General features: G+C 45.4%; 1 protein-coding gene across 1 annotated transcript in view; it reads left to right on the top strand.

The window, feature by feature from the left end:
- The window catches only part of ABITRAM (actin binding transcription modulator), a 567965-nt gene that overhangs the window by 372683 nt on the left and 171292 nt on the right, over window positions 1-23990 (top strand). Inside the window, exon 3 of the mRNA XM_078685751.1 lies at window positions 21391-21520. Within this exon, the coding sequence (XP_078541877.1) occupies window positions 21391-21520 (130 nt within the window). The remainder of the gene's footprint in view (window positions 1-21390; window positions 21521-23990) is intronic.

Below are 23990 nucleotides of genomic sequence, written 5' to 3'. Positions count from 1 at the left end.
TACTGGATCCCTGTGGAACGGGCGCCATACATATTGCTTCTTTGGCCACAGCGGTTGAGATGTACTGCCATGGAAGATAACATGAGGATGCTTTGTGCAGTGTTTGGGTGTTGGTCAGCTCACACCATCTACTGAGACACTAAAAGGGATGGAAGTATGGGCCAGTTACTTGGTGAGCCACATAATCCTAGAATAATTTTATTCTTCTTCACATTTATACTATATTCCAGTCTGCCATTCATCAATCATTCCACTTATCCACTTATCCAGGACTTTTAAAGGATTGCTAAGCAGTGGCAGCACTTTGAAAATGGCATTCTCACAGTAGAGAAGGCACATCCATCCTGAGCGATGCTCATAGAACAGATGGGCAGGGAGTACCAGTTAAATGTTGTAACTTCTGGTATGCACTTAGGGACAGGAAGCCTATTGACAGCAGATATTCCCAAATCCCCAGTCCAAGCCTGACGTAATGGCTGAATAATACGATTTTTGGAACTTGTCTTTCTTTCCATAATCCTAAAAAGCAGAAAGTGCAAACTAAAATCTACAAGGACCACAGGCAAGTTCATCCCAAAGGAACAGTGTATTTCTCTGTAAGCAATTTGAAGGTTCATGTCCGAAAAAACCTTGACCGTTTTTGAGTTCATGTAGACCGTTACCCCACCACTGGTAGCAAGCCAAACTGACAGTAGCAAGTGGAAGCTATTTTTGAAAAGCATGAGCAACACCATTGTCTTGCAACTTGATTTCTAAGGGCCTGATTCACAAAGGGCCTCTGCACTCGTGGCGGAGGCCCTACAGTCGTGGGGGGGTCTCTGCACTCTGGGTAGAAACTCCTTAATGACAATTTTTATTGCGTAGATTCCGCCCTGAGTGCGGAAACTCCCCCACTACTGCGGGGCCTCTGCCACGAGTGTGGAGGCCCTTTGAGAATCAGACTCTGTGTTTTTCATTGAGTGCTGTCCTCGCTTTACGGGACCTATCATGCCCGGTGTTGCCTATTCTGTAATAGCATTTCCACAGTTATCGTTTTACTCTGGAAAAAAAATCACTGTTTTATATGCTAGTATTATGACATTTTGGGTGTGTGGTAATATGGAAGATAAGGAGTAACTCAGAAATGGAAAGCTGTTAGAGAAGCATAGTAGGTGCCAGTGTTGGTGCAGTCTCTCTTTGCTGGGTTCAGGAACAGCAGGCAGTCCTTCAGTCCTCTCTTCAGTACGGAGTTGATCTGAGATGTGGGTGCCACTTTCATGCCCAGTTTGTGCTCTCAGGGATGTGGTGACTACTAGCCAATAGGCTTCAAGATCCTCTCCCACCATGTGACGCCCTCCTTGTAATTTCAGAACACAAAACAATGATTCCGGCTCCGTACTACCGTACACTCCTACTACTCATGGAGTAACAAACAGTCCACTCTTTTATCTGTCCACATGGAATTTTTATTAGACTATTCCTGTTTCTTTAAAAGTTAATAAAAAATTTTTTGGGGGGGACTGAAGAAGAAACATAAACTTCTCAAATTCACACATGAACTTACACGTATATACAATTCACAATAACATACACTTAAAGATAAAAATGGACTTAGAAACTGTGAAAAAATCATTAGCAACGACTTACAACAGGACAAAATCAGCAAATGAATTCATACATTAATCTGATGCAAAACACATTTTTAGAAACATTTACACCATTTACAAAATGTATTAATAAACATGAACATATCCAATGTTATGAACCACATGTTATTCCAGCTCCAGCGTCAAGAGTATCTGAATAGTGTATCAATCCTTTATCCAATAGTCTCCTTCAACACTCGCCGCATTCAGAATTAACTAAATGCCTCCCAAAATGCCAACATGTTTCAAGACCCAGGCGAATAGTACTGGGACTATCATCAGGGCTTTATATAAATGGACCGGATATTCTGTTTTCTAGAGTTGTAGCAGCCGCTCCAGCTCGTTTGCTCCAAGAGTTTTTGGTTTTTCTGCCACTGGACTCGTTTATGTTACATCCTACGAGGCTCCCTTAACTTTGCCAGTACAAATTTCTTTACTGCAGAGTATGGGCAGGACTGAGTTCCTTGAAGACTCTTTATTTTTAGCGCATCTTCACCAATTCAAAACTCTGGATGCAATGGACTATCCTTTTGCTCAAATACAGGCGTGCTTTCCCTCACGAGTATTATTTTTCACTCAAAAACGAGAAGGAATATTGAACTCATGCACCATGCTGGTTGTGACTCAACTCGGCATCTCAAAACCCTGTGAAATGTGGCATCTAGCCAGCCCAGAATGCATAATTCTTCCCACTTTCAAGGTTGCAGGACCCATCTCTTAGTGTGTGCAGTTCCCTAGCCCACCCCAGAGGTATGACTACCTGGGGATTGCATACCCATAGAAAAAAACGGTTTAACAATGGCTTCCTTCTCAAGAATAATAGAGCATCCCCTTTCGTGTGGGTCCACCATTTGCCCCTCAAAGGCGGCTTCCCTATTGAAGTTGGCCTTTTGGTCACACACCCTGTTTGGCCATCGTGTCATAGAGAGATCACACCTCTTACATCGCAGGTCCTTTGTTTTCCTTCCTGAAAGGAATTCACACCTCACCCCAGGAGGGCAGAAGGCTGTCTGGTGGCCTGCAACCGTAAACGGTCACTGGAAAACCTTAGGCAACAAAGTGATTATTTACTAAAGTTGTCAATTGTACAAAAATTACAATATATATTCGACTTGCCCTTTAAGTCTAATTTCATCCAAGGACTCCTTTGAAATCTTGAAGTATTATATTTAGTGTCCTTTTCAGGAGTTAGCACTGCAGAGTTGTCATTGTGTAACTCTGTACTTGCCAATGGGGCTACGAGCCTTTCCAAATTAAAAACAACAATGCAGGTTTTTTTGCTGTCGGGGCATTTAAAATTAACAAGCATTTGCAATGCAATAGGTCTCGCATTAGGAAAGTGTGAGCTATTGGTATTGTAAATGACACATTTTTTAAATATGTGTTGGCTTTGAAAATATATAAATTAATAGCATTGTTATTCACAAAGCCAATAGCTTACAATTTCCTAATGCGAGTCCTAATGGCTATGGCAATGCTTGTTGGTAGCAAGCAAGGACAGTGCTGTTGTGGTGCTGAGTGATGATGTGGTTCGGCTGAGTGATGTGGTGGTGTATTAGAGTGATGTGGTGGTGTCCCAGAGTGATGTGGTGGTGTCCCTGAGTGGTGTGGTGGTGCCCCCGAGTGGTGTGGTGGTGTCCCCGAGTGGTGTGGTGGTGTCCCCGAGTGGTGTGGTGGTGCCCCCGAGTGGTGTGGTGGTGCCCCAGAGTGATGTGGTGGTGCCCCAGAGTGATGTGGTGGTGCCCCCGAGTGATGTGGTGGTATCCCTGAGGATTAGGTTAGAGAAAGTTAAGAATATTGCATGGGAGAAAGGAACACTTACTGTATGTGAAATAGGGAGGTATAGTGTATGGGAGATAGGACAACCTAAGAAATGAGGCATCATGTATGAGGCAAATTCAGGGAGACTGTAAAAAACTGGAAGGCTGCGCATATAGGAGAAAGAAAGTCTGGTTGAATGGGAGAAGACTACAGATTGTATGGGAGTAAGGAAGGTAGGTTATATGGGATAATGTATGATAGAGTGCATGTGTTAAAGGGGATACAGTGTATGCAAAATAAAATATTTGTATGGAGACAAATAGACTAATTGAGAAAGGAGAGCAGATTCTGGGAGAAGTTATGACAGAAGGCGCGACCTAAAACCTGTTTATGGGAGCCCCTCTATATCTCTCGTATAGCGATTGATTACGCAGTAGCTAGGCTCGACCTAAAAACTACATGTCTAACTTTTTACTATAATGCACCCTGCCTTTAGGGCTTAGAAGACCTGCCTTAGCGGTGACTTATAAATATTAAAAAAGGAAGTTTTGGGCTTTGTCATTACTTTAAGTGGCAAAGTCGAGCTAGAAGTTTAAAACTACTCTGCCAGCTAGCAGTTGCGGCTAGGAGTCACCCTTTGCTTTGTCACACTCGTGTTGGCACAAACAGTGCTGCAGTCCACAAGTGACACTTTAAGTTACAGGCCCTGGGTACCCCTGGTACCGTATAAAAGGGACTTATAAGTAAGTTCAAGTATGCCTCTTTTGGGTCTACCAGTCAGATATTTTACCTTTTAAAGTGCAGAGCACTGGCACTGAGGCCAGTTTAGCAGTCCTCACTGCACCTTCCAGCAGCATCAGTCCAAAAACGTAGAGGTGATCTTGAAAAAAGAGGCATTTCCTTGCAGGGTCGGTTTTGTAATATTTTAAAAATTAACTTTGACGTGCAAGGACCATAAATCCCACATTCAAGTTTTATTGCATACGGCTGGGGCAGCAATGCTTTCTTACTTTGAGTTTCAGATTCCAGTGGATAGATGCTACTAGTTAAAGTACTAATTGCCCAGTGTCCTCTGCTATGCAGACTTCTGTGTCGCTGGGCTGGCTGGTTGTGGTCCTTATCCTTATGGACCATCATTTCTCTTCCATTGCTCTGTTAATGCCTGCTTTCTGGGTTACTGATCGTTCCAGCTACTTTTTTTCCAGGGCAACAGTTAGCTAGTTGTGATTCTGATATGCAGGTCTACTGCTCTAAAGCGCTAAAAATTTCTTCAAAACAACCTACATCACTGATGACTGTAATGCAGACCACCAAGGAGGGTCTCTGTCCTCTCTCCACTTAGCCCATAGAGTTCCAAGACTTGCACAGTGAATGCCTTAATTACTGTATTCAGAATATATAGGTACCCACCATAAACTGGGACCTGGTGAGTTACTTATAGTATCCAGTAAACCTTGTCTGACCATGTCGTATCTCTCACTCATCTTACCTCCATCACACCATTAAGTACTGCCACTCAAAACACGATAAAAGCGCCAGTCTGCTCACTCACTGAACACCAGTATTTTTCCCACAAAGGCACACAGCAAGAACAATACCCTTCCAAACAAACACTACCCCAACAGGGTAGCGTGGTGGCTATCATGTTCTTTGGTACAATGCAGTGGGGTATGAAGCACAAATACAAACTCAAATACTACTACTACCAGGTTAATCCTTCTCATTTAAGTTTTTTTGTTTTAGAAAAACAGTCTTCCCTAAGATTACTCATTTTTTTATAGCATTTATTTTCCATTCCAACTAATTTTTCACTTTACAGTGCCATTTCCTATGTGTCACTTCTGTACATGCGAAGAGCATTCCATAAAGTGAATCTCAGAAAGGTTTTGCATGTTCATCCACAGACAGCAAAACCATTTAATGTGAAGCTGTTAGAATTCGGGGTCTCTGGTTGGCACAGGTATGCACTTGTGACAAACAGGGACCCTCTCCTCTGGTCAGGGCAAGGGAACTACTCCTTAGAATAACCCCTGCTCACCCTCTAGGTTGCGTGGCGCGAGCAGACAAGGCTAATCTTCAGGGCGCTAAGTTAGTTAAGCATTTATGGCCATATACAGTAAACTCAATGACCCACCACAAATGGACACCAGGCGGGAGATTTGTATAAAAAAAAAATGTAGACTTTATGTAAAAATATAGGATATGAGGCAGTTACTATCACAAGACCAACAACGATATAAAAATATGGGCACAGTATTCAGGAATAAATAAGGTTCTTCAGAAGTTTTTACCAATGTTTGTTTGGGGGTCTCGTGCGCTCAGCACGCACTGGCGATGCGACCCACTGATCAGTGTGTGCAGACAGGGAAAACAAACGTTGCGGACCCTGGATCCGGTGATGGTACACTGTTCTTGGCTGAAGATGCTCGAGGCGCTTCAGGCGCGGGGCGTACTCTTTGTGTACGCGTGAAGATGACAAGTGTACTCCTGGTGTACGTTTAAAGCGGACGTGGCGTATCCTTCGTGTACGCGTGAAGATGACAAGCGTACTCCTGGTGTACGCTTAAAGCGAACGTGGAGAAAGTGCGAGTCCTTTACTTGGGGGCAAAACGTAGGCGTCCCGCTGTGGCACCTAGCGGCGGGTACGGCCACTACCGGCTGCTCGGTCGGGTATGGTGCGGACGCCTCTGGATACGCGCCGTACCTTCCGTCTGAGTAACAGGAGATCAAGGCGGGTGACTTCTCACTACGCCTGAGTGGTGCGGCCGGTACGCTTCAAGCGTACGAGCTGGCTTCGCCTCGCACAAGACTCCGGGGAATTCACAGCGGCTGGGGTGGCCAAGAGCAGCGCAGCTCGTAGGGACACAGGGGCAGGGTGCGGGCGGCCCTGCGGAGCGGGGCACGGCTCAGAGAGGAGTGGTGCGGCTCGGGGCGGCCAGGCACGGGCTGCAAGGGGGGATCGAGGCGAACTTTAGGCGAGGCCCCAGCGGCACGGAGAGGTCAGGCAGATCTCGGCAACTCGTCAGGGAAGGCAGGATGAGCCCAATGGTCCCGGGGCTCAGTTCAGGGGGCTAGCTCTGGTTCAAGCCCTTGGAGATCAGTTCCAGGCATAAATCTGCAAAGTCCCTTTGGGTCTTTTCCTCTCCTTCCGTGTAGTAAGGCACCAGCTGCAGTCCAGTCCCCCAGGTCAGGGACAGTTCTTCTTCTTTCAGCTTTTTGGGGTCCTTCTTGTCCGGCAGAGGTTCGTCGTGGTTAAAACCGGATCTAATTTCTTAGGAGCAGGGCTCCCATATTTATACTCCGTTTCTTTTGTCTTTGCAGGCCAGGGGTCTTGAGCCTGGTTCAACCCAGTTTTGGAGCACTCTGTTTACAGGAAGCTGCCTTCTTCTTTCAGGGTGCAGGGCAGGGACATCAGACGCTCCACAGGAGGTGGAGCCAGCATTGTGGTGGCAGAGCACAGCCCTATTCAGAGTCAAGGGGCACTCCTCCCACCTAGCCTGGGGCCCCCATTTAACCTAGCCCTCCATTCACCACCTGGCAGCCCAGACTGTCCCCTGGAATTCCCCGGCCCTGTCACTCACGCACACCAGACAGCAGATGCACATCCTGGCAGAGGCGGGCTGAAATGGTCAGGCAAGCAAATGCTAACTTTCTAAAAGTAGCATTTGCAAACACAGGATATTAAAATAAACTTTACTAAAAGAAGTATTTTATTATTCTGAGTACCATGTTCCCTGAGCCTGCTGGGATTATAGAGTGTAATAATTCCAGCAGCCCATTCCGGCCTATGAGAACAGGTAGCCTTACAATAGTGACAAATGAAAATGGCTGTAATTCACTATTAGGACATGCCACACACATCAGGGCTTGTCCTACCTTATGCTTACAATGCACCCTGCCCTAGGGCCTACCATAGGGGTGACTCATATGAAGTAAAGGGAAGGTTTAGAGGCTGGCAAGTGTGTGCACTTGCCCAGCCAGCATGACAGTACCAGACTGCACGCAGGTTCTGCAATGGCAGACCTTAGACACATTTTAAAAGGCTGCTTCTGTGGGTGGCGCAACCAGCGCTGCAGGCCCACTAGCAGTATTTGTATTTACAAGCCCTGGCACTCCTGGTGCCCTTTACTGGGGACTGACAGTAAATCAAATGAGCCAATCATGAAATTCAATTACAGGTACACTTTACATTGGGAGCATTTGCACTGTGGCACGGATTGGCCGTGGCACAGTGCCCTGAGCAGCTAACACCAGCAAAACATCTGAGGCACATCAGCAAAAAGTGGAAGGGAGACTCACGCCAAGGTGCCAGGTCTAACAGAAGCGTTGGTTGATATATTATGTGCACCTTTCCTTGTTGCTATGGTACTTGTAGAGATTTTACTGAGAGGCTAGGGGCCTATGCTGTATCGAAAGCAAATATTCTTCTGCAGGAGTTTCGTAAAACTGTGTTTAGGGCAAATGTCACTGTTTACCAACACTCTTATGGTGATTTTCACACTAAAGCCATGTCTGGTAAATTAGTCTTCCAACATGTGTTCAATAAAAACCTTGTTGCAGGACTCTATTTGCTTCTCATGTGTCAGGAGCACTGCAGTGGTCTGTGATATTTAATGGTAAAGGTTTGGGTATCCTGAGATAGAGAAACCCAGAATGACAGATCTATGGGCAATGATGCTTTTTGCCGATCAACCTAAGAAAATATTTTATTAGCTTTTGACATTAAGAGCAGCCTCAACTTAAAAATGGGTCTGTGGTTGAGTTTGGGTATGGGTATTTATTGTGTTACATTGCATTTGTTGCATTTGTGTAGTGTTTGTATAATGTAGCCAGCCATAGCATATGCTCTGAAGATTCCGCCATGCTCTGAAGAATCCGCCATTGCTCGACAAAGAAGCAGCCTTTATACGATTTGCCATTGTTGGTTCTAAAGAAGTCTACTAGGTGTGGCAGCGAGCATCCATCGCAATGGGCATTATACAGCCATCTATAGTACGTGTAGTTATGGGTCACTGTACACTGCGACAGAATCAACCATTTTGTGATTAGACATGGTATGTAACTGAGTAGTCTACCCAACTGTGGCATGGAGTACCTCGTAGTAGTGGACATTATATAACCAGCCATGGTAAATGTTCTGCGGACTCTATCCAGCATCTGCAACCAGCCACAGATTGTGCCCTGAGCCCGCTTAGGCTCTACAAATTGAACCGGCCATTTTAACCAGACATGATATATAATGTAATGTAAAATGTAAAAAATGCTTGTATAGCGCTACGTACACCGGGTAGGTTTCTTGGCGCTTCGGAAGGCAGGGCTGTAACTGTGAGGAGTGGTTAATTGGAGTGTGCTTGTGTGAAGAGCCAGGTTTTCAGCTGTTTTCTAAACTGGAGGTGGTTATTTGTTGTCCGTATTGGCAAAGGGATTTTATTCCACTCTTGAGGAGCGAGGGTGGAAAACCGCAATCCCCCGTGTTTGATGCGCCTAAACTTGGGGATGGCTAGTAGGTGTTGGCTGGAGGAGCGTAGAGTGCGGGACGGGGTATATTTCCTGATTTTGTTGGAGATAAACTTGGGCCCGCCTCCGAGTAGCGCCTTGTGAACCATACAGGCCAACTTAAAGGCACTACATTGACTCACTGAGAGCCAATGGAGTTGTTTCAACACTGGTTTCACATGCTGATGCACAGGGAGTTGGAAAATAAGTCTGGCCGTGTGGTTCTGAATCAGCTGCAGACGCTGGACTTGATAGGCCGGAATTCCAACATAAAGAGAGTTGGCATAGTCTAGTCGGGAGATAATGAGCGCCAAGACGACCAAGGGAAGTGCTTCTCTTGAGAGAAATCTTATTATTTTCTTTATTTTCCGTAGGAGGAAAAAGCAAGTCGACACTAGGGAACTTATCCGGGGGTTCATAGATAAGTCACTGCTTATCATTATCCCCAGACTAAGGACCTTAATCTTTAAGGTCCTTACAATAATGGGATTGGCCATTAATTAACCAACCAATAGCGGTATCTTGAGTTCTAACAAGTCACCCTCTAGTGATGGGCTGAGTACAATGCTGAATTTAAAAAAAAGCACATGGGAAACAAGGGCAAATGGTAGCCTTGTTATCTTGTAGCAAGTTGCCTCCACACTTTTAAAAGCTTGGAACGCCTAACATTACTAGCAAGCATGGGTAACACCACTGTAAGTAATAGAATGTTAGTTGAGGCGTTGAGAACCCAGCTCAAATACTAATCATAATCCTTGTCAGAATGAAACGTTAAAGTCACTAAAAAAAACTTCTGTTTCACCCTCTGGTAGCTTGACACAAAAGCAGCCAAGCTTAACTTAGATGCAATATTTAAAATATTTATTCAGTACTCAAACAGTAATCAAATGAAAACACAACAGAAGAGAAATACCAAACCAATTAAAAAATATATTGGATATTTTAATAAATAAAAGGCATAATGTCACAAATCCAATAAGTAGAACCAATCAAATCCAATACTCTTTATTTCGGTAGTATACCACAAAAGAGATAGACAAACATAAATGCAATATCTACAGGAAGTTCAAATCAACATCAACAGGCTGAAAAGCTAAAACAATCCACCATGGGAAAAAAATACCAATACAATTTGTGTGATCCTTGCAAGACCAAGGATAATAAGTAATAATAAATAAATAATAAGTGCATAGATTATAAGATTGAATAGCAAGTGCCATATAGTTCGATTCAACATACTTTCTGTTTCTTATCAACCAGGCATGAAACAGAAATCTAGAAAGGGTGAAAACCAGGTATGGAGTCGTATCCGCTTGAAGGATCCTAAATGCTTTCTCGACCTCGTGGTGCAGAGTTTCCTGCAAATAGATATTGTCCATTTAACGGGTCGTCCTTTATAAGCAGGACAGAAGAATAACAAATGGGTTACATCTTCTCACTTATAACCACAGATGTAGCACGCAAGATCTATACTATTCAAAGGTCCTAACCATTTTGAATTAAAACAATTGACGGGCAGGTTTCCATGTCTGAGCTGGACATAGTTTGTTTACTAGTTTTGGCTCTGTCATCACAGACATTTTCCAGATCATAATTATCTTTTATCGCTACAAATGATGTGGATAAAGTGCCTTATGTATGTATAATGAGATTATTTTGTTTGACGTTTTTAAATTGGATTTTCATCCTATTTAGTAATTGGTGGTCAGATCTCAGTCATCCCAGAGATTGGCCAAGCCAATCTCCTTTAGGGTGTCTTTGACGAATTTGATTCAGGGGAGTTTGGTTGCATTTGGGTAGCTGAGAATTTCCTCCAACCCACTTCGATATGACAGAAGTTCAGGGTTGGCCCAAATGTGTTTACAAAAGATTAATGGGCGAAGTTCTATCTTGTCCGTAATCAGCCCGAGTCCCAAGTCAGGAGTGCTGACCAGTATGCACAAAAGCTGCCTTCTAAACCTATTTTCTACCATTGTCAAAGGTTTTTGATTTTTGTGCCCCCCTATCTCTGCACCATAAAGGGCACCTGCAAGAGCCTGGTACAAATATAGCTGGGCAACAGGCTATACAAATTTCCAAGTGGGCCCCTTGTATGGCTTAAGCAAACCCCCGGTTTGCTACTCCAATTTTAGGCTTCTTTTTGCGACTTGCAATCTACTTGTGATAACCAATCTAACTTCTCACCTAGGGCGAACCCCAAATAATCAAAACGGTGTACCTGTTCTAAAGGGACACCATCGAAGGTGGGGTTGGGGCGCTTGGAAAGACAGGGATTGAAAACCATAAATTTAGTTTTACTGATATTCATTTCCAGCCCCCTCATCCCACAGAATCTGCTAAAACCATCAAGTAGTTTTGGGAGCCTCATGTGTCACTTTGAAAGTAAAAGAGTGTTGTCAGCAAACATGAACACCAGAACCCTCATGCCAGGGGCGCCATTATCACTGCTATTTACAGATAAATCCACTAAATCATTTAACCCCTTGGCTGCGGCGGTAATTCCGCCACAGCGCTGGGGGGAGGGGGTGGCAGCGCCGCGACGCCATGCTCGTGACGGTACCACCCCGTCATGAGCCACGGGCGTGCTGTGCTTCTGACGGCATGGTTCCGTCACAACTCCGCCCACTCACTAATTCGCCCGCACAGGCGCGGAATCAGTGCCGCGTGGGCAGAGCGGCCGCAGCATGACGGAACCACGCCGCCATGAGCACACGCCGCCCGTGGCTCATGACGGCGTGGTTCCGTCATGAGCAGGGAAGGGGTTAAAAACAAGGTAAATGGGGTTGGGGCCAAAACACAGCCCTGCTCATCTACGGGTGGCAACTGAGTGGTCAGCCAGGGAATCCGAAAAACATTGGCTCCACATGGACCGCGCCAATGTGGGGAGGTATATATGGGATGTGTTATGGAAGCCTAAACAACATCGCCTCGCCAACGCTTATATTAGCACTCCCACCCGTACGACTCTCACTACTTGGGATAGGGTCACAAAGAGGGTGGTTTGGACGTCTTTTCCTTCCCCGTACACGCCTATTAATTTCAATCCAGATTTCCCTCCGGGACGACTGGAGGGACCTTTTGACTGCTGGAGGAAGGGGGATTGCCTCAAAATAGCTGATATGTTTCGTGATGGGGAGGTTTTGACTTTTGATGAATGTAGGAAGGAATTCGCACTCCCTCAGAGCGAACAGTACCACTACTTACAGCTTAAGTATTGGGTTTTGATGCCTCCCTTTCAAGAGGCGGCTGTTACGGAGCGCACGCAAATAGAGAATTTCGTGGCCCTGCGGGCGGGGTCCATGAAGGGAGCTATTCAGCTATATATGGGATGCTTCTTTCCACTACATTCATTCCCCGGGCAAGATTCATGCATTTTTGGGGACGGGTCTTGGGGAGGGATATTGAGGACAGAGAGTGGTCTCATGTCTGGAGGGACATTTTCAAGCACAATCGGTCCTTAGCCTTACGGGAAGCCCACTATAAACCCCTTTACGACTGGTACCTATACCCTACTAAATTTCAGCGTATCTTTCCAGGCACCTCAGGTTCATGTTGGCGGGGATGTGGCTTGCAGGGGGACTTCAGACATATATGGTGGGACTATCCTAAGATCCGGCCTTTTTGGGATGAAATCCTCTCTCACATCAAGGATATCTTGGGTTATCCCATTCCCCTCTCTATAGACTTCGCCCTTCTGGGTCTACGAGACCCCCTCCTGACTAGACAAGCTAAGGCGGACAAAGCGATCATGTGGACTTGTTTAGGGGCGGCCAAACTCACTTTGGCAGCGGCGTAGAAAAAGACTGAGGCCCCGGCGATCTCTTTATGACATGCTCGTCTATGGAGGATCTTATCCATGGAACGCCTGGCGGACATTCTCCAAACTGATTCCAAAGACTTTACACTCTGCTGGGGGCCACTGGTGGCCTACTTATCCCGGGGCTTGCCTTCTGCGGTTTGTCTGCCAACAGTGCGGTCTATGCACCTATTTCAGCTTTAGCGGCCTCCTCTTGGAGACGGTGAGCCTTGGCAGCTATCCCGAATGTATTATGGAGCAATCTCTGTACCGCCATTAATGCCTATATCACTGCCTATTTATATCTTTTTGTAAATGGGAAAAATCCCCAGCCCACATTTGGGAATACAGGTTCAATTTAAAATAGCATTAAAAACCATAGTATGGTACAGTGTCCAGGCATCTTTTTCAGATAAAAACAGGTCACCAGAGATCTTATTGATGCCTGAAGCTTTGTGTGGTGCTGTATTTCTTACGGCCTCTTCTACCTCCGTACAAGGGAAAGTCTCTGTGGGTCTGTCTGGTCCACAATACAAGGGGGTAACTGAAAATTCCGAGACTGGGTCTTCATCAAATTTGTGTTGGTATAAAATGGGCTATCCAAGCCTCTGCTGCAACATTGTCAATTTTAGATCTTCCCTCCCTGTTCCCAGTGCTATTAAGTTCCAGAATAGGGTTTGGTTTTTACCCCTTGCGGCTGCTAGGAGGAGTCTCCAGTTTTGGCTATTCCATTCTCTCTTTACTCTTACAAGGGCGGTTTTATATGCAACTCTATTTTCCTGGATGTCTTCCCTCCTATTGAACTTAATAGCAGTAATTAGAGCACTCTTTTGTTTTGATGTAAATCGGTTTATTGGTTTTCACAGTAGAAAGCAAGAAACCACATTCACATGCATGATATAACCACATGAATGATCCCTGGAAAGTGGAGCGGTCTGGATTTACTAGGACATACACTGTGATATGAAGGATAAAAAAAGTAGTCATACACATGAGGGCCAGTTGCGGATATCAATTGTGGCGCAAGTGCCACCGTGGGGTCCATGAAAATGCACGCAGTCCAAGAGTATCATAACACAGATTTGAACAGGGAGAGTAGAGCTAAAAAAAATGAGGACAAAGTAATTCAAAGGAAGTGGGGGGAGTAACTGTTAGTGACATGTTGCCGTGCCGCCCCGTCCAATGCCCCTCTGCATGTGCACTGCTTGTGCTTGAAATGTTGTGTGTGTGAATACTAGCTCGCTGGCTGGCTGAAGGTATACCTTGTTTATGTAGGGTTGAAGGGATATTCCCAATCATGGTGCTACAACGATCTGCTCCTCCCCCCCCCCCCCCCCCCCCCCCCATGAAGGAATCTACCAGGACTATGTCGTCTTTCTGCAGGTCAGCTAGAATAGCATCCCAGCTGGCAGCCAGTGGGAATTTGTGGAGGCCTAGCAAGTCTTCCCTGTGTAGAGCGATACTCTCTGCTTTCGCCCAGGTTAGTAAAGAGTGACGCCATGCTACTATGTGTGGGCCTACAGGGGACTTCCATCTCTTAGCAATTAGTCATTTAGCGGTTGCCATACCCAAGTCCAGGAAACAGGAAGTGACCCCATATCTTCTGCCCCTGCCGAATAGATGCAGAAGATAGACCTCCCATTCGAAAGGGATGTCGCGTTCAGTGCAGCGGGCAAGGGTGGCAACCCCCTCAATACAGTACCCATTGAGAACGGGGCAGCTCCACAACATGTGTAAAAAGTCTGCGTCAGCCAAATGACATTTGGGACAGGTAGAGTCCATGCATTGAAAATACTCGTTAATCTTTGCTGGGGGTAAGGTATGCTCAGTGTAAAATAAAGTTTGGATTTGGCGGAAGCGCTGGTTGCGAGGTATTCGAGTGTGGCTCTCCAGGGAAGCCGTCCATTCTGGATCGGAGAAGGGGCGCTCTAAGTCTCCCTCCCAGTGAAGCCTTAAGGCGTCTAGTGAAACTGTAGCATGTTGGCGGAGAGAGGCGGTGAACCACCGAGTCAGGTGGCCACCTTCGCCCATCATGTGCAAGTATTGAATCGTGTAATGCATGGCGGGCTCTGTGGATAAGTTGCCCCTTTGGGATGAAAGAGTTGCAATAAGGGAACGATGCAGTTAAAAATGACCTGGATGGAGATCCTCCTCCGAGACAAGCTCGGGGTATGGGATGACGGTACCATCCCGGAAGAAATCCCCAGTGTTGTGTATGCCAGTCGTGTCCCAATTTAGTAGTTCCGCCGCCGAGGTAATCCTTTGGCCCCTGGGTGTCCCCAAGAGAGGAATAGTAGGGGTGTATGGTTTGTGGAGCTGGTGATGAATAGGCTTCTATTTGTAGTAGGTCTATGCTTGTGGGCTTCGCACAAGGATGGAGGAGATGTATGAGGGAGAGATGTGATCTGGGCAGGCTCAAAGTGGGCGTGTCAGGTGATGGGAGGCCAGCCATCTGGCAATCCATTGTAACGGTGCGGCCAAGTAATAGTGTTCAAAGTTAGGAGCGGCAAGGCCACCCTGTCCCGGGGGGAAGGTAACGCGTTTTAATGGAAACTCAGTGTTTGGAAGTACCCCAAAAGAAATCTCTAATCGTTCTGTCAAATTTGTTTAAGAAGGCGGGGGGAATGTAGAGAGGTAAGTTTGTAAAGTAATAGAGAAGATGGGGAAGTATCACCATTTTAGTGAGGGTGATCCTGCCAGTGATAGACGGCGGCAGAGTCCCCCAAAAAAGTCAATTGGGAAACAGATTGCGGTTGTAGATCTGCTGAAATTTCCATCAAAAAGGTAATTTTCCTTCCTGTGAATGTGGATACCTAAATAGCGGAAGGTGTCGGTAACCACAACACTAGGCCCCATTCCGAGAGCATCCCGGGTCCGGGGTGGTCTCAGAGAAGGGGTAGAGAGAGGACTTCAGTGCATTGGCATGCAGTCCCGATACACTGACAAACGATGATGGCGCCACAGCCAGTGAGGGGGGAATGGAATGGAGATCTCTCACATACAGCAGAATATCGTCTACGTATACAGAGATTGTGTGCGTGTCATACCCCAAGGGAATTCCCACATCAACTCGTGTACAGACATATTCAGCTAGTGGTTTCACAGCTAAGGAGAAGAAAAGGGGGATAAGGGGCAGCCCTGCCAGGTTCCACGACCCACAGCTATGGGAGCAGATATGCAAGGGCCCATTTTGACGCGAATAGTTAGGTGCTTGTAGAGTAGTCTGACCATACCAATGCAGGTCGACCCAAAGCCAAATTTAGATAAAGCTTCAAAAAGATAATCCCATTCGAGAGAGGCGAGGGCCCTCTCAAGGTCCAGAACTAGGCACCCCGAGTGAGGCCAGCGCAGCATACTCCGCCACTCTGAAATAGCGACTACAGTAATCAGAGCGCTCTTGGCTACACTACATTCTTTGTTAAACCAGGGTGGTACACTGTTCCTTGGCTGTTCGCTGCTGACTTCTCTGAAAAAGTCCACCTTTAGGCTATTAAAAAGGGAGTTATGTAGGTCTTCATCCTTTGGTTCAGCTGTTTCCTCAAAAGGCCCTGCAAAATGTCTCCAGGGCTTGTACCACCTTGGTATTTATTGATCTCAGGGCCCTCTCTGATCTAGCTGTTGTAGACCAATTAATTCTAAGTTTATTATTGGTTAACTTACATTTCATGTCTAATGGTTGAGAGAGAAAGCTGGATTTGTACTTGTGGATGTTCCAGCTCCACCTCAAGCGCATTGTGAGATGATGTAATTGATAAGGCTAGTACTGCCATTTTATTAAAGGTATGGATACCCTTTTTGGCAGATTTAGTTATTTTGTTTCATGCTCGAATCATGCAGTCCAGGAATGGGCTTTAATTGTATTGCCAGGGGGGACCACTTTTTAAGTGGGGGTAGGGTGAGTGCTGGGACTAACCAGGTTCTCTCCTCCTCGGACAGGGATTGATGGTTAACTAAATCCAGAGGATCAAACTGGCAATTAAATTCACCCCCCAATATTTTTGACACATCGGGGTGGAGGCCAGCTAGCGATATGTGAGATTAGCACATGTATAGTAATGGATTCCTGGCACTTAACAGACGGTCTTGGAAAGAGGTTATAAATATTAGCTATGAAAGAACAGAAGGGAGAGCAAGGGATTGTGTTCACACTGCGTGAACGGGGAGTACTCCTGTACCCCTGGGTTTATCGATAGAAACAAAAAAGAGGAGTACCACCACCGTGGAATCAAAGATTCCTAATGGGGTGTGTGATTGAACAAAAGTGAGAAAGTTCTCCTTTTGTTAAGAAACCCATCACTCACCACCTAGTGGTGACATGCTTCATCATCGGGGTCCACCCTAATGACCTAGCGCCATCAGGGTGTGCTACAACCTGATGGCGCTAGGTCATTAGGGTGGACCCCGATGATGAAGCATGTCACCACTAGGTGGTGAGTGAGGGGTTTCTTAACAAAAGGAGAACTTTCTCACTTTTGTTCAATCACACACCCCATTATAAATATTAGCTAGGCATCCATTGGGGAGTTTGATGGACAAGCAAAGAATGTCCTCAGCTACTGTTTCTGACAGCACCTCACACCCCACATGTACCCCAATCCATGTAGTTAGGCCCCCAGAAGGCCTACTCTTCCCGAACGACCTGGCATTGACACAGTATGTGGCAAAGTTGAGACCGCTAATTTCCCGGCTTTGCCACGTTTCCTGAAAAAGACATATGTCGAAAGTGTTGATGTAATTGGCAAAGTCGGTATCACCCAGTTTGGAGCCCAGACCAGCAACGTTCCAAGAAAGTATCCTTAATTTACTATTATTCATCAGGGAGAGTCTGCTTGACTCTGCTCCCCCATGGTGCCTCATGTGACTCCCTCCCGCCGAGTCAAGTGGCTTGTCCACTTTTGGAGCATCTAACACATAACGCTCTGGAGGATTAATGTTAGACAGGGGTTCTGATCCACCTGTAAAGTTTAGAAGAAGCTCTAGCCTCACAAGCCAATTATTGGGGAGCTCCTATTACTGTTGGGGGTCTGTATGTGTGCTGGAGGTCCCAGGCTTAAGTTTCCAATACAAGAAGAATCATTAAAACGAACGTGTCTTCTTCCCAGGTAAAGCCCTGCTACGTACATTGACTAGGTCCAAATGACCATACCTGTTGTGCACTGGGATGTTATACCAATCACCTAGCTGGGGCTGAATGGCACTATAGTGCATGGGGCACAGAGGTGGGAGTTTTTTTTAAGCTTCGGGGAACCTTGGTTGGAAATGGGGCCATGGGACGGGCTTAGAAAAGTAGCCCAGGAGAACTAGACTCACCCATGAGGCCCTCATGTGTCTGGATCCACTTTTAGATAACAAGTTATGGACAACAGCAGGGTCTCGAAAATTAATGACCACACAATTGCCAGGACGATCTGTCAGTTCCTTTCCAAGCCAACCCAGACTCTGTGTAAACCGAATGTTCTTGTAGGTAGGTAGGTAGGTAGGGAAGCTTCTAAATTCCCCCAGCCAATTGAGACACTGGTTGCTCAATTGTGTGTTGGTTTCCCTTAACCCATCCCTAAGACCAGGAACCCCAGTTATCACAATCACATAGGGACATGCTTCCCGAGGCAGATCAATAGTCACAAGGCCCTTTGGGTTCCCGGGAAGGTAAATTGGCCACACCAGTACCTACTGAAGAGCCTCTAAGCTCTTGGTGAGTAACGTCTGGCATACAGGTGTTATTCTTTAGATCAACGCCCCCTGCACTCTCCACACCTTGGGGCATGCCTGCATAACTTCCAAGGGACAAAGGTTTTGTAGTTCCAAGGGTACCAACACCTGTTGGCGTTTCTGTGTGAGAGGAAGAGGCTTCTGGCGTTCGGCCTACTAAATGTGAATTTGCTTTGGTCAAAGAGTCTACCCTGGATTTAAGAGCACTCAAGTTCTGATCGGATCACCCACTTAAGTTGATCCATCACATTTACCACAAAATCATCTGTCCAGTCCGGTTTGATTGCGTCTGGTTATTTCTCCTTTTTTGGTTCAGCGGTACTGCGGGTTTGGATTTGGTAGGAAAAATAGATGTTGAGACAACACTAGTCAGAGGGAGTCTGTTTGAATCAGCCCATTAGTTTCATTAAGGGGTTTCTCTTGTCTCCTGAGATTTATTCCCCCTGTCATGGCAGCAGTTGAGAGGGACATAGATAGAGTGCCGTCGTGCCTACTGGTCTCAGTTTTGGAAGCAGCTATAAATTCTGTGAGGGCCTTGGGGGAGGGGAGGAGGGGGGGGACGGGGACGTATTCAAGGTATTGCGTGTATTATACTTAATGGGGATTCTCGCCCCCCTCCCCCCAGAGAGAGCCTCCTCTCTGTAGGTTCTATTTCTGTGGCTATAATGCCTATGCCCTCTGGAGCATTTTGTCGATTGTGACTACTTTAGCAGGTTCCTCTCCAATACATTTGTGTTTCCCCATATTAATAAAGGTTAGTGGCCTCTCAAGTTTAGACAGAATCAATTAACTCACCCTTGCAAAACGTAGAACTTTTCCAATGTGACAGCCAAGGGGAATAGGCCAGCCCAGCCTCGTCCAGCTGTGGACAGGCACAGACGCATCTGCTCTTGGCCTGGGTCTAACCCGGGCATGTCCCTAGGCATGTCCCATGCTGCGGGAACCCCGCGGTAATTAGTAGGGGACTCCGGACATTGGCATTAACATTGGCAGCTTCCTCCCGCAAAGAGGACTGGGGCTTGGCGTCCAGCCCCCACCACCTTCAACAGGCTTTTCCTCGCGCGCTGCGGGAGCCCTGCAGGAATTAGTATGCGTCTCCAGGCGCTGGCAACAATGTTGGAGGCTTCCTGCCGCAAATAGGACTGGTGATTGGAGTCCAGCCCCCACTACCGGCAACAGGCTTCTCCTAATAAAAAGAACCTGAAATGTAATTTTCCTATTTTTAATTCAAACTTTAAAAATCATTACTTTCTAAAAGTCACATTTCCAAAATAATAATATATAACCCGACTTGACTATTAGGTTGCATTTCTAGTTAGTATTAAAATGTGTCATTGTCCCATTTTCTAGCTATTCCCAAACTGAATTTAGCACTTATTAAACGTAATTGTGTAAACTAGTGTTAAGCTAGGGAGACCCAACCGTACCACTGTGAAAAACGAATGGAGGGTTCTCGCTTTCATGACATGTAAACCATTGACTATGCAGGTCCTACTTTTTGAATACCATGCACCCTGTCCTTAGAGCTTTAAGGCCTACCTTGGAGATGCCTTATAATTATTAAAAATAAATGTCTAGCCCTTGTAAAAGGTTTACTTTGCCAAGTCAAACTGGCAGTTTAAAACTGCAGTACAGGCTGCAGTGGCAGGCCTGAAGTCATGCTTTACAGTGATACTTTAATGGGTGGCACAATAAGTGTGTCAGCCCGCTAGTAGCATTTAATTTATAGGCCCTTGGTGCATGTAGTACCATGCACTAGGGACCTGGAGTAAATTAAACAGGGAGAACACAAGCACTTGATTACTGGTTAGCAGTTGTTAAATGCACAGAGTTCTGCAGCCAACAAAATAGGGTTCAGTAAAAAGGCAAAAAATCCCTGATGACCCAGTCATCTCTCAGTGTGAGTAACCCCAGATCCACTGGCGCCCCCCCCTGCAATTTCCTCCATCTCTTACTCCTTGCTCTCAATCTGGGCCTCTGTACTCTCCTTTTAGGATCAGTACCCCCAGACAGCAGAGCGTTCATGGTACCCTGGGCACCTACCCCTCCCAACTCGTCTATCACTAGTAGAAGTTAATTTGTGAAGATACAGTCAATTGGCATCTGGGAAATAATAATGACCCTTATCTGAGCTCATTCCGAGTTGCCAGTTCACTGCCCTTTTCAAGCCGCTGAACCCACCATGAAAAGGGTGGGGTAATGGCAACAAAGGGAGCCCTTACATGGAATCTTGCCAGATTTGGGCCTGCAGGTGCATGCGGAAGGGCACCCCTATAGTGCCCCTCTGGATTTTCACCTCCCTTCCTGCACAGTGTGGCATGTATGCCACAGCGTGCAGAAAGGTGTGGTCAGCGCTATGAGAGCAGCGGTGTGCCTGTTAAGCTCTTTTATGAGTGTGACAAACTGCTGCTCTCAGACCGCCGCAGGACCGCCCACCAGGCCAGGAAAAAACGTCTGATCTGGCAGGCAGTCTCACCACAGGTTTGGTGGTCCCACAGAGGAAGGAACGTTGCACCGTCCCCTGTGGGACCGCTAAACTCATAATAAGGCCCTAAGCTTTAGCCAGGGGCGGCTCTAGGCTCATGGCGGCCCTGGGCAGGGAGCGGAGGTAGGGGGCCCCCGGTGGAACGCAGGCGCGGAGGCCAGTGAAGTCGTGGGGGGGTCAGGGTGTTTGGAAGTGGAACAGAGCCGGAGGCCGCCAAATCCCTGGCAGGGGCCGCCACGCAAATATGTATCCATCCTCAGAGGATTATTATATTGCGGATATAAGCGCCCCTGATGTTTGGCGGCCCTGTGCAGGTGAACAGCTTGCACATGCCTAAGGCTGCTTCTGCTTTAGCTTGCTATGATTGGTAATGAAGCTTTAGCTGTACTAATTTTGTGAACTGGTGAGTAAAGGGTGCATAATTGAAGTAAATATTAACTAGTGGGTGTCAAAATCCGAGGAGAGCATGTTAGAGAAACCAGTATTTATTAAAGTCATGATATTATATTTCTTCATAGAATTTGCGTCATCACATTGGCCGAATCACATCCTGTTTTTCAAAATGGAAGAACGATCACGAGCATTAATTACCAGATAAGTGCCAACTGCTGCAGATTACAAAACAAGGTGTCCGGAAAGTCAAAGCGGGTAAGCTTTGTTGATTTCCTTTATTGCCTATCTGCCAGGTGAAACTGTTAGGGTTTCGTTATGGTTTTTGTTTTTTACTCTATGTACGTCCATCTTTTCAAATTAAATGTCGCACCACTCTTTGTCACGAAGAATACAGTTAACGTGCTTTGTCTACAGTTCAAAATATGCGCTGGGTTTTATCTGAATCAGCCAATTATTAATTTTTTTCAAAACTGAATCATACGAAATCAGCTGGAGAGCCATGAGACTGGTAGCCTAACGACGTATGCAAAACCTAATTAAACATATCTCTGTAAAGTCACTGTGGCACTTAGGAATGTAGCTTATATAAAAAGCATTTGCAATGCAGTAGGTCTCGCATTATTAAAGTTTGAGCTATTGGTGTAGCATTATTTAGCAATGCAAATATCTCAAACTTTAATAATGCAAGACCTATTGCATTGCAAATGCTTGTTATAAATTGGTGTGGGATTTTTATTGTATGTTGTGTTTTAGTTATTTAATGTATTGGTGTTTTTTAAATGCTTTACATACCTGTCGACCAAGTTAGTTCTGACTGCTCGGTTACAGTCACCGAGGGACTAATTGATTGAGAGCTTTGCTAGACCCCATACCATGTTAGTGGACTTATTCCTGGTGGTACGTCCTTACTTACCCCCACCAATAACCCACTTTCGAACAACGCCTTACTAGCATCATCACATAATACTCCACATTCCCACGTTTCCTATGGAAACTCTGACCTAACTATAGCAGCACAGTGGTGACTGTCACTGTCTAACATATATCTATATTGATATCTACATATCTACGTCTCTATATAATTATATATCTACAGATATAGGTATAATTTACCATTTGAGATAATATTAAAGTCTTCTTATTCTACATAAAATACCAACACTGGGGGGGGGGGATTCCTCCCTATTATATATGGGATATAGAAACCTCTGACATACATTGTAAGGATAAAGTCAGACAGGAGTTCTGTAATCATATACAAAAACGAGACCGAAGGTCAAGTTCCTTTATAAGGGCAAAGACTTCCAAGGGTTTGCACTATTGTTTTAACATATAGCAAATTGTATATTTCTCCTTAAAACACATGGTCACATCATCAACCTCTTCGATCCTTGGTATCTTGATATTTCACATGAAAGAAAAAGTATGTTTGTAGACATGAAGAATAGAAGTAGAATCTGTACAGTGAAACTAAACACACCAAAAAGCAGTTAGTAATTTGTTGAAAAGAAGATATTCAAATTAGTTTAATTTTAGTTGAGACTTAAATAAATTATGGGGCTCGCAAAGTATAGATAAATGCAGAAATATTCTATTTATCCTGGAGGCCCATAGGAATGAATGGCAATTACCGAATCGGTAAATACCGATTCGGTAAAATGGGAGAAACATTCAAGGGTGCCAGGGTGTCACATTTACACCCTGTTGCACCCCTGAATTGTGTTTGTGTGCAGATGTGGCCACACATACATGCCCTAAGGGCATGTATGTCTGCCACATGGCACAGTTGAAAATGCACAGATTTGCATTTTCAAAGGTATTCCTTATTTACCACCAACTTATGGTTGGTGGTAAATAACGAATCCTAAAATGGGAAAAACACTCATTTGAGTGCTCCCTACATTGCAAATTCGGTAATTTACCGATTCGGTATTTTAAGGAATCGGTAATTTACCGATTCCTTAAAATACCGAATCGGTAAATTACCGAATTTGCAATTTAGGCCACCTACATCCCAAATGCCCAATACCGGTCGGTAACGGCCGAAATTCGGTAATTTCGGCCGTTACCGACCGGTATTGGGCCACCTACATCTGGCCCTAAATAATGAAAAAAGTATTGATAAAAGACAGATTTGAAGAAAAGCTCTTTCAGGGCATCCTAAAAGGAATACCTATATAAATAAATACCAATAAAATTATTTTTTTTAAAAAAGGATATCCTCATAAAACAGACTTTTTACATGATATATAAAAAAATACATATTTCATTTATTCTAGTGAAGTGCACGTGCCAAGTTCATACAAACTTTCCATTCATTTTCTCGTCCTAGAGTTTCAGACCTTCCCTTTTCCTTATCAAGCTCACACCAAACAGATAACGACTGACACTAAAAACCACAGGCTGTCTGGTGTCAGAACATAGTAGTCTTTCTGCTTCAAGGCAGGATCTAGTGCCAAGCAAACGGCAAATAGGTTTTATCCATTTATTCCTACAGCTCGCATAGGCTAGACAGAAGAACAACAGGTGTGCCTCATTCTCCATTATACCTAAATCGCACAAGACACATCTATCCTCTTCGTCCTTGCCCAGGGCCATTTTACTGTATTTGACTTTATTTGTAAGATGCCATAATGGTACTTAAGGTTTAGGGACTTAGCCAATTGTGGCTGTATTTCCTCTATTAAGGGTTCGAAATTCCAAGCTATTTTCATTTGGAGAAATC

The sequence above is a fragment of the Lissotriton helveticus genome, chromosome 4_1, assembly GCF_964261635.1.
Source record: "Lissotriton helveticus chromosome 4_1, aLisHel1.1, whole genome shotgun sequence".
NCBI lineage: Eukaryota > Metazoa > Chordata > Amphibia > Caudata > Salamandridae > Lissotriton > Lissotriton helveticus.
Note: the sequence above shows the minus strand (reverse complement) of the source record. Positions and strands in the feature narration are given on the sequence as shown.